Source organism: Pteronotus mesoamericanus, unplaced genomic scaffold (assembly GCF_021234165.1).
Source record: "Pteronotus mesoamericanus isolate MK-2021 breed Mesoamerican mustached bat unplaced genomic scaffold, CSHL_Meso_final contig_50, whole genome shotgun sequence".
Taxonomy (NCBI): Eukaryota; Metazoa; Chordata; class Mammalia; order Chiroptera; family Mormoopidae; genus Pteronotus; species Pteronotus mesoamericanus.
In genome coordinates, this window is record NW_026555186.1 from 34,578,366 (window position 1) to 34,590,456 (window position 12,091).

The 12,091-nt window shown below is 35.4% G+C and overlaps 1 protein-coding gene across 1 annotated transcript in view; it reads right to left on the reverse strand.

Annotated features, from left to right (window-relative positions):
- EDIL3 (EGF like repeats and discoidin domains 3) overlaps positions 1-12,091 on the reverse strand; it is a 389,125-nt gene that overhangs the window by 235,474 nt on the left and 141,560 nt on the right. Inside the window, exon 3 of the mRNA XM_054578566.1 lies at positions 626-655. Within this exon, the coding sequence (XP_054434541.1) occupies positions 626-655 (30 nt within the window). The remainder of the gene's footprint in view (positions 1-625; positions 656-12,091) is intronic.

Below are 12,091 nucleotides of genomic sequence, written 5' to 3' on the forward strand. Positions count from 1 at the left end.
CTTTAAAAACAGTTCTGAACAAAGAGAATTTTTCATAATTATTGAATTATTATTAATCAAATTCTGTGTACCTGTGGGATAAAAGCAACCCAGATTTGTTATATAATACCTATACAAGTAGCCACGGAAGCTTGCTAGGTCCATAATACCTGTGCTTTGTAAACATTTAATAAACTATTCCTTAAGTAGTAGCATGTACTAGAGAACTATGCCTTTAGATGAATCCTGTATACATTAGTTTTAAAAAATAATCATTTTAATCCATAATTTATACATTAGCATTTTATTTTATTTTCCCCATTTTATTATTTTTTTCCTGCATTTCATTGTTTTAGTTTTTTCTTCTCATTTTATTTTATTTTTTTGGCCTTCGGTTGACTGTTTTAATTTTCCTCTCTCTTTAAGGTTGATGTGATATGTTGTGTTATGTTTCCCTCTGTTCTTTTCTATTTCTATTTAAAACTTCACATCACTTAGTCTGGGACAGTGGGTCCAGTAAAAATTAACAAATAAATAAAACTGTTCCAGTTTTCTGGTTGAAACTTTAAGATACACACTTAAAAAGGTTGTGTCTCCAGTGTTATTAAATTAAACAGGAATAATTTTTACAGAATAGGAACTTTACCTGCTGAAGTTGGTTCTTCTTCCTCTGAAGCTATAGTGGGAGTGGGGGCAGGGAGGGGAGAGAGAGAGAAAGAGATAAAGATATTGAGATTTCATATTTCTAAACAGTGACTACAAGCTCTTAACTTGTAATTTTGTGTATATATTAGAAATCTGTTTTAGATAATTAGATGATAGATTAATGAGTATTTACATGAAATTAACATTTATGCACACGTACTTCAAAATATGTATATATTTGAAAAAAACATTCAACTGTTTCTTTCATCTTTACTTTTGCAAATAAAATTGATCTTATTTAGATTGAGTGTAATACTATAATTATTATACATAATATTGTTTAAAATGTTATATACGACTAGATCTGTCCAGAAAGCATCTAGCTATGCAGTATGAAAAATATAGATGTTTATTGAAGAAGATTCAAGATAAAAGAACCATTGTACATAGGGCAATGACACCTCAGTACTCTTCAAGGCACGCACTTTGGGACCTTTCACAGTTCTTCCAGCATCTCTTCCACTGTTCAAAACACTCTGCAAAATCCTTTGTTGGAATTGCCATCAGTTGCTTCATCATATTTTCCTGAATCTCATCAATGATCTGAAATCTGTTCCCTTTCAAAGGTGGTTTTAGTTTTGAGAAAATCTAGAAGTTATAGGGCACCAAATCTGGGCTATAGAGGGGCTGAGTCACATGGGTAGTTTGATGTTTCACCCAAAATTTCTGCACGAGACATGATACATGAGTGGGCACATTGTCATGATGAAATTGCATTGACCCCAAAAGCTTCTGAATCATCCAGATAGTTTCAGCAGAGGAACGTTCAAGCTTAACACAAAATTTAATACAGATTCATAGCTCTACTCACTCAGTCGTTTGAATGTTATGGTCACACAGTACACATGCTCACTCAACAGCATCTACCACCCCCACTGATTAGTACAGTGAAGTCATCATTGTTCATGTATTGTTCACACATTCCAGTCCACTCCCCTTGGCTGCCAGGTTACTACATCTATGTTGCACAAAGAGTTCTCTTTATATTAACAATGTCTGGACTTTTTGCAGACTTCGAACATACAAATACCTCTGTCAACCACTTTGTGGGAATATTCAACCAGCAAAGAGGAATTAAAAGGTATTGTTGATAGTTGAAATATCATTTTATGATTTAGAAATTATAAATATAGGCTCTTCAATAAATGCTGTTGGGAGAGCTGTACAGCTACATGCAAAAAATTAAAATATCACCACCAACTTACACCATACACAAAAATAAACTCAAGATGGATAAAATACTTGAATGTAAGTCATGACACCATAAAAGTTCTAAGGGAGAACATAGGTAGGGAGCTCTCAGATATCCCACGCAGTAATATTTTCACTGATATGTCCCTTTGAACAAGGGATATAAAGGAAAGAATAAACAAATGGGACTTCATCAAAATAAGCTTCTGCATGGCTAAAGAAAACTTAAGCAAAATGAAAAAGGAACCAACCATATAGGAAAATATATTTGCCAATGATACCTTGGACAGGGGTTTGATCTCCAAAATATAGAAAAAACTCAGAAGACTCCACTCCAGGAAGACAAACAATCCAATTAAAAAATGGGCAAAGGAACTGAACAGACACTTCTCCAAGGAAGATGTACACAGGGCCCAGAGACATACGAAAGGATGCTCATCATAACTAGTCATCAAAGAAATGGAAATTAAAACCACAGTGAGATATCACTTCTCACCAGTCAGAATGGCCATCATAAATAAATCAACAAACAAGTGCTGGCAAGGTTGTGGAGAAAAGGGAACCCTAGTGCACTGTTGGCGGGAATGCAGACTGGTGCAGCCACTGTGGAAAACAGTTTGGAATTTCCTCAAAAAGCTAAAAATGTAACTGCCTTTTGACCCAGCGATTCCACTGCTGGGATTATACCCTAAGAATCCCAAAACACCAATTCAAAAGAACCTATGCATCCCAATGTTCATAGAGGCACAATTTACAATAGCTAAGTGCTGGAAGCAACTTAAGTGCCCATCAATAAATGAGTGGATCAAAAAACTATGGTACATTTACATAATGGAATACTACGCAGCAGAAAGAGCTACTACCATTTGCGACAGCATGGATGGAACTGGAGAGCATTATGCTAAGTGAAATAAGCCAGGGGGCGAAAGACAAATACCGTATGATCTCACCTACAAGTGGAACCTAATCAACAAAACAAACATGCACGGAAAATATAACCTGCAACAGTGAAAGAATAAAGAAACTGACAGTAATGTGAGGGAAGGAGGGAAGTGGGTAACAGGGAAAGGAACGGGGAGGGTCTAATCAAGGCACATGTATAAAGGACCCATGGACAAAGCCAAAGCGGGGAAGGATTGAGGGAGGGAAGTGGAGGGAGGTGGGGCAGGGGAAAGTGGTGGCATGAAAATGGAGACAAACGTATTTGAATAATAAAAAAATTTAGAAAAAGAAGTTATAAATAAAATAGGAGTTATTAAGCCTTAAAGTGACTTAGAATCACTTTGGATGTTTGTTAAGCATAAATATTCTAGCACTTGCCTGGACCCTAGTCAGGTATACACACATAACACACATTCAAACATACTCACTACATGTACCACATATTTTTGGATTCATTAGTGGTGATATTGTGGTAAGGCCATAAGAACCTACATTTTAAAGGTACCCCAAGTGGCTTTGAACCAAGTGTTCTGCAGTCTACACTTAGGTAAACTTGGGTATTATAAAATAAGAGTCCACCATATGAAAATAAAGCTTGATATTAAATCTGTGGCCATGATATGAAAACACAGCTTAATGTTGAAACTGTGGTTCTCAATGCTGAATCTATATTAGAATGCCGTACTCTGGGCCCCACCTCAAAGCAATTAAGTCAGAATCTCTTTCAGGAGCACTAATTTTCAGCCAGCATTGACATATCACTAAGTAATACCAATATAAGGTAACATGAACTTTTAACTCAAAGTGGGAATCATTTTGTTTCCCATTTTTAAAGGGAGGGATTTTTGAGAACAGCAAGACGCTGAGGTTAACACCCTATGGCTGGGTGTTTGTGGAGGAGGAAGAATGATGATTACAACAGTGAAAAAAAAGTTTCTCTAAAGTCACTTCACAGTTTTTCCCAGAATCATCTCATCACCTGTATACTAATAGACACTTTGTCAGGAGGCATTTCTGCCCTGTGCACAAGTGTAGCTTACCCAGAATATTACTGGAAATATATGACACAGCCAGCACTATTTCATTTGATTCATGAAGTTTTAAAATAAAAATTTACTCAGCTGAATTGCTCATAAAGGAGCTTTGTTCCCAGGTGATTTGTTAATCAAGGTATCACTGTGCAACCAGGGAGCAGTCCCCACTGTTTTCCATTAAGGTTTCATCTGCAAAGAGCACACATTAGACAAGGTTACTTTGTGTCCTGACAGTATTTTCCTCTCACACTGTTTGGCTTGTCTCCTTGGCACATAAAAAAATGGAGAGAGCAAACAGAGTTGGCATGCGTGGCATAGAGAACATAAATATTTAAAGAGCTGTAAGCTTCTTTATCATGTCCAAAATATATCATAGCATGGTCAAAGAGGAAAATTGTTGGTAGCGTCCAGGAATTCCCATTAGGAAAATACTATAGGGGTTTGTCGAAGTGCTGACTTAGATGGCTCATTGCTAGTAAAAATCTGGAGATTCAAAAGTGAAAAAAAAAACCCACTTATGACTAGTCACTTTATGTGTGTGAACTCAATTTATAAAGCAGCTGATGAGATGAAAATTACTGTTATTTGAGAGATGAAGATAATGATGTTCAGAGTGACTGGGCAATTTGTCTAAGGTCAATTGCATTTGAGCTCATGTCAGTGTGACTTTAAAACCAAACTCTTTCCACTATGCCTTACTGTCTCACAAAATGCTGATTCCACATCCATTAAGGGAAAAAGTGAAAAAGGGAGAGATGGTCATGGAGCCAGGACTGGCTAGAGCTCTGGGAATGTTAGTTGAACTTAGGCATAAAGGAAAAAATAAAAAAAACAAAAAACTGGATGTAGGAGCCAGGAGAGAAAACCCTTTAAAAATAAAGTTTTCCCTTGAAACTTCTCTAAGTCCCCTACAGCCCAGGAATAGACATAGGCTGGTGAGGTACTGACTATATGGTCAAACAAAATATCCTAACTAAGTGATATCTAAGGAAAAAAGATGAAGTCTAATATTTTATTCCTCAATTATATATGGATAAGCAAGGAATTTTAGGAAAGAACCAGCAAGCATTAAAGTAAACCCAATTTCAAATTTATAGGAATATTAGCTATTAGGAACATCTTAAAGCCAAAGCTTCTGGAGCAAGTAGTGTAGTAATGTACACTTGAGCCTGTAATACCTGAAAACATCTTTGTAACAAATTAAAAATACAGTCATACCTTGGTACTCATTGGCTTCAGAACTCATCAAACTCAGTACTTATTGCATTTTGATGAGAAAAGAAAAATGTTCCAGCACTTAGCGCTTGCTTGGGACTCTTCACACTTGCAGGAACTTGTGTGAGTCACAATACCGCCCCACAGAGAAAATGCTTCATTGTTTGGTACTCGTTGGTTTCAGCACTCACCAAGAGTTCCGTAATGAATTAATGACGAGTATCAAGGTACCACTGTATTAGAGTCAGCAGGTACACAAAGTCTGCATAGAATTCTATTTCTAGACAATATCTTTATAGTTTTGATTCCTCGTAATATGCTGATGCCAGTAACCAATATTCATACTATTATGATACATGTGCATACACACACAATCATGCATATGAGTGTTAACATTGGTATTAATTCACTGTTTCAGTTATCTCCCACAAAGATGGCTTTGTAAGCTAACTGTATTATCAAACAAAGTATCATGAACTATTAACAGGCGGAAGCTAGAGCCCCAGAAGTACATATTAGCCTCATAATGGACATTAGTGGCCTCTTTGGTGATATTGCAGTGAAATAAGTATAACAGAAGACAATGCCAAGCTATGCAACTGATTCTTCGCCCTTTATATATGCTTCTCAGAAGTCTTCAAATAAGCAAATCAAAATGCACGAGGTCTGTCCAGAGGATATCCAACTGTATGATATGAAAATTAGAGACATTTATTGAACAAGATACAAGATTCAAGAAACATTTTAAACAGGACAATGACGCCTCAGTCCCCTTCAAATTAGGCACCTTGGGACCTCACACAGTTTTCCTAGTCACCATCAGCTGCCCCATCACATTTACGTGAATTTCATTGACAGTCTGAAATCTCTTCCCTTTCAAAGGTGATGTTAGTTTTGGGAGAAGCCAGAAGTCACAGGGCACCAAATCTGGGCTGTAGGGGGTGCTGAGACACCTGGGTGATTTGATGTTTCACCAAAAACTGCATGATACATGATACATGAGGAGTGCATTGTCATGATGAAGGTGTCAATCACCATAGCTGCAGTCTTTTGAATCGTCAGAATAGTTTCAGCAAAAGAATGTTCAAGTTTAATGCAAAATTTGATGTGGATTCATTGCTCTACTTGCTCAGTCATTTTTAAATGTGATGGACACACAGTATACATGTTTACTCAACAGCGTCTACTGCCCCCACTGACTAGTACAGTGAAGTTGTCATTGTTCATGCATGTGCATTCCAATCCACTCTCCTTGGCTTCCAGGTTACATTGATGTTGTGCAAATTGTTTTTATATTAACAATGGCTGGACTTTCTCCAGACAGAATACACACACATGCACACACACATATATACACACATACCTATACACACACACACACACACACGTAAATCCTGTGTCATAGGCAAGTTCCTGTAATCCTGGAAGTTAAAAATACATGCACCAAGCAGAACAAAATAAAGACTAAAAAATGATTTTGTATTGCTCTGCTTCATTTCAATGCAGAAGAATGTATGAATATTATGGTGATAGAAAAATAGGCATTAAAAATATGTATCTGATATACAAAATTTAGCTCAGTGTGGTCCTGTCATTACCCCTAAGAGAATAATCCTAGGTATTTGTTAAAATGCCCCAGTTCCACTGCATTTGAAGTTTGGATGTAGCCCATGTTTCTGCATTCTGAAAAGCCCAGTGGGTGATGGTTATTTTTGTTGCAGTGGGAAAGAGCCATGGTTCCCATAGTTGGAACTGCAGGAGTAAATTAGCAGGCTTATAAGAAACACTTTGCAATGCGTCCCATGATTGTTTCGCAAGTTCTCAATGCTTACAATATTTTCAGGTTTATTGAAGTGTCTGCATCAACCCTTGAGAGAATATGACTCCTCTTTTGAATTCAGGAATAGGTCTGTGTCTGTGAACTAAGTAAATCTTTTCCCCTTTCCTGACCACAGTTATTGGTTTAGATAGGTATATGAGCCATTTGGGGACAATAATGTGTAAAACCAGGTTTGTGTGTGCTTGGATAAAGAGAGTCTCTTGGAAAAGAAGGCTCCTTATTCTGAAGAAGTGTCTGGGAGTAGTCCTCTCTCTTTCCCCTTTAGATATGGACAAGAAAGTCTGTGGCCCCAGAAGGAGCTGGCAGACATCTTGCAAACACGATGGGAGCCACCTTTAGAAGCTAATCCTACCCAAAGGCAGAGTGGAGAAAGAGAAAGAAATTACATTATTGATGTTGTTGAGCCATTGAATCATACTCTGACCTAATTCTGGGCTCTAGTTCTAAGGAAAAATACTTCTTTATTGTATGTCTAGTTTTAGTGGAGCTCTCTTATTTACAACTAAACAGCATTCTACCACAACAATAAACCCTTTTGTTGTCCCCCCTTAAGATATATTAGAATGAATAAGGAATTAGTTATCCTTGAAGCAGGTGAAACCTGAAATATTGGGTTGGCCAAAAAGTCCATATGATTTTTTTCTGTAAAATAAAAGACACATTTTTCATTTTCACCAATAACTGGATATTTTGGATATTTTGAGTATGTTGGCTATCTCCCGCATGGTGTAATGTTGATTGTTCTTAATTCATGTCTCAATTTGATCACTATCAACTTTGACTGGTCTACCCAACCGTAGAGCATCACCCAGTGAGAAATCTCCAGCGGGAAACTTTGCAAACCACTTTTGACATGTTCAATCAGTCACAGAACATTCTCCATACACTGCACACATTTTTGTGTGTTTCAGTTGCATTTTTACCTTTCTTGAGGTAATAAAGTATAATATGCTGAAAATGTTACTTACTTTCTTCCATCTTCAATATTAAATGGCTACACAAAAATTTACCAGTTTTGATAACTTTTTAAATGCATGCTGATATGACTGCTGTCATAATACAATCTAACAAAATTGTTTGTTTCTTTATTTGTTTTAAAGATTTGATTTATTTTTAGACAGAGGGTTAGGGATGGAGAGAGGGAGAAACACATCAATCTGTGGTTGCCTCTCATGCAGCCCCTACTGGGGACTGAGCCCACAACCCAGGCATGTGCCCTGACTGGGAATTGGACTGGCTACTTTTGGTTTGCAGGCCAGTCCTCAATCCACTGAGCCACACCAGCCAGGGCAAAAATTGTTTCAAATGAACGTAAAGACACATAAGTGCTACTAAAGACATCTTATGGAGAAAACTGAATAAACTTTTTAGCCAACCCAATACATAGAGCCTTGAGCTACACTTTCAGAGAGCAGGAGGTTTAGATTCACCACCATGTTTTTCATATAATAAACCTATTTATATTATTTTGAAGCTAGTCATTGTATTTCCAGACAGTTTGACTGTGTACATGTTCATTAACTGGGTTGGTGCCTGGGAGGAGGAAAAGGCATCCTGTAGATTTTTTTTAGGTTTCTTTCGGTATCTACTTTCCTCCCTTCCTCCCTTCCTCCGTCCTCTCTTCCTTTCTCCCTCCCTCCCTCCCTCCCTCCCTCCCTCTCTCCTTCTCTCTCTCCCTCCTATTCTACCTCCCTCTCTCTTTTATGCCACAGGATCAACTATCAAGTTCAATAACTACCCAAATCCAATGGGCTGTGTATTACCTTGATAATCATATGATATTAAGAAACACACACCCTGAAACACACACTTACTCATGGACAACTTCCAGTGTCTTTTTGTGCCCTCAACAATGCTTAAACTTCTTGTTTTCGTTTGTCTTATCCATGATGTTTTAAGTAAACTTTAATAATTTAGAAATTCCATCCATTCAAAATAATTCTATACCTAGTGTGGTTCACCACCAAATAAGATAAGCTTATTGTGCAATATATAAAATATATTTCTTAGCATTAATTTCTATTTTATATATGGTTGTTACTTAATTCACATTGACTTATAGGTCATTTTGTTTTCTATATTATAAATTTAGTTAATTATGCACCAAATATGCTTTGCAAGTCTACAATTGTCTATGTAATTCATTATTTCCATAGGCAAAGCAACAAGAAATATATATTCTTGCATTCTGACAATATTTTAGAATGTTTTTATTCATTTGCAGTTAAGTAAAAATAACAATAATAATATTTATGCATGATTATTCATGCCTTTCCAGATGTTAAATGCTATAATATGTGTGTGTGTGTGTGTGTGATTACTAAGGCAAAGAAGAGTAAATTATCATTTCAAATTTGTGAACTCAGTCATTTAAGTAGGTTGTAGAGTTGACTCTGGAAGTATTCAAAGAAATATTTAGAGAGAGGTTTTGGTTTATATGCTCTATGTTTTACTGTTTATTTCTTTGTTCTTTTGTTCTTGGTCAATGGCCCAATGAAGACATGCCTCAGGACTTAAAAGTTACTGTGATTAACTTCTTCCTATTGAAAGCATGAAGAGGAATGTAAATTTCTCCTAGCCAAAAACTGCAGACAGCATATGAGGTGGTCTGCTCTACACTCTTTGAATTGTAGAATATTTGGGTCACAGTGAGAAGCAGCAGATAATGTTATTTGCATAGAAAATGTTATGAAGCTTTCTCTATTAGTCTTGTACATTCATTTTGATTCCCATGTTGGATTGAGGATGCCATATATTTGAATACAGTTAACAATATGCAATACATAAAATATAATTATGTACACATGTAATTAGTGTGTAAGTATATATTTATTATTATGTTTCGTAGTCTCTCCCATTAGACTATAAGTCACATAAGGGCAGGACTTTGCCTTTTTTGCTTATCGTTATATCTCCAAATTTTAGAATAGTGCCTATAACACTGTATTTATTAAAAGAAAAGTACAAATTCATAGTTAAAACAGTCCTCAGGAGTTAATAATAGCAACTTTTAAGACCTGTTAATAAAATTCAGCTGCTTCATTATGCTGTACTACTTAACTCTCAAAAAAGAAAGCCCATATTGTTTTTTAAATTTCTTTTTAATTATTTAATTTTAGAGAGAGAAAGAGATTTGTTGTTCCACCAATGTATGTATTCATTTGTTGATTTCTGTATTGCCCTGACCAAGGATTGAACCTGCAGCCTTGGTGTATGTATAGTATAGCACTCTACCCAGCCAGACTATCAAACCAGGGCAAGAAAGCTTATATCTTCATCAATATTTTAATTATATAAATCTATACATAATTATATATGTAATAATTTATATAAATCTATATAGCCACATAAAATCAATTTTCTTTCTTGAGCAAGAGAGAAAAGAAATAATTCTTCAAAAGATAATAGTTGCTTTAATGATTGATCATTTAAAAAAACAAATCTGCGACTTTAAGCTAACTTGAAATCATTAAACAATAGTTTATTAATTAAATAGATTCATTAAAGCAGCGCGGCAAAATGCACTTTCTATGTTTAGTGTTTATATAGCTCACATGGATTTTACAAGCTACTTATATTATGAATCATGTTAACAGCAATTAGTAGTGCAATTGTGATTTTCTCATTTTAGAAAGAGGTACAAATGGGGAAATAATAAAGAATGAATGGATGTTGTAGTTTCATTTCTTTTTTTTTTCCTCCAGTGAGTTAAAAAAATACAGTACTAGGCTAGGGTACTGGGAAGCTGAGAAATACTATTACTCAGTGTCTTACAGTCATATCTCAGCTAATATTAAAAAAAGACTTTGGATACATGACTAGGACACATTTGCCTACAAAAAGGAAGCACTAAAGATTTTTAAGCTAAATGGTTTGACATTACAAAGGCCTTATAATTCCCTTTTCATGTATCTATTCAATTGTGCTAGAAAACCTTTTGCTTATTCAATGTGCCTTCCCTTTCTTTCCAAATTCATCTATCCTTGTGGACTGAGTTTAAGTCCCAGCACCCTCAATTCCTTAGTATTTATTTCAGTCTCCAAATTTATATAGTTATCTTTCTCCTACTCCCACTGGCTTTTAAACCATAACTAGGAAAGCTAGGTCTAAAGAAAATGGTAAAATACACTTCAGTCTTGTTTCCAAAATATATATTAACCATTATTCTTTCAAGAGAAATTGTTATATTTTAATTTTGTATAGCGTATACAACTGATATTGAGGAATATTTTTGGAAAGTTATTCAATTTTACAGATGAGAAAATAAAGTCCAGTAAATGAACTCAGTAACTGTTTTTACATTATTGTGAGCCATGGAAAGCAAGAACTGGAAATCAAACATAACGTATAAAAAAAATTGATAGATAAACAGAAAGAAGACACTTGGTGAGGAATAAAGTGGATTAGAAGTTAATATAAGTGATTGCTTAGATTTATCAATTTCAACAAAATTAAACCGTAATCTATGTGAAAATTTAATATAGGGAAAATGATATTTTTGCAATGAAAATGTTTAATGTGGCTAAGAAAGCCATGAAGCTGAGGTTACCTCTTTACCACATGTGAATTTTCACAGCAACTGACAGAAGGACTCTCATACCACCAGGCTTATATTCTATGGATTGCTATTTGTTTATGTGTGGGAAACTGCTCACTTCAACCTCAGTTCATTCCCGTAAGTCTGGACAAATGAGGTAATCTGAAAAGCAAATCTGTTAAAACCAAAAGAACAAAAACCTAAAAAGTAATGCGTAGATCAGAACTATTGGCACAAATCTCAGTGACAGCATCCACTTAAGGAAACCACAGAAAATATTAATGTCAGAAGAGATCTTGTGATTAAGGGTGTTGGCAAAAACCCGTTGTTACAATGGGTTAAACTGTCCAATAGAAAACAGAAGTATATTTATTAAATCATCTAAATTATCAACTAAAAACTCACCTCAAACTGAATTCTGAAGTAACATTATTTAAACATCAGACTGTGTAGAAAGCGGGGGAAAGGAGGTTTACCATTGAGTATACAAAACATAGGATTTATCCTGGTATTATTATTGTATTATTTTCCATACAAACAATTGTAAACCTACTTTTGCCACACCCTGTATACTATATAATATATAATAATTAATATTTATAATATAATAAAAGAGGATTGTATAATATATGCTGTTCTATAACTTGC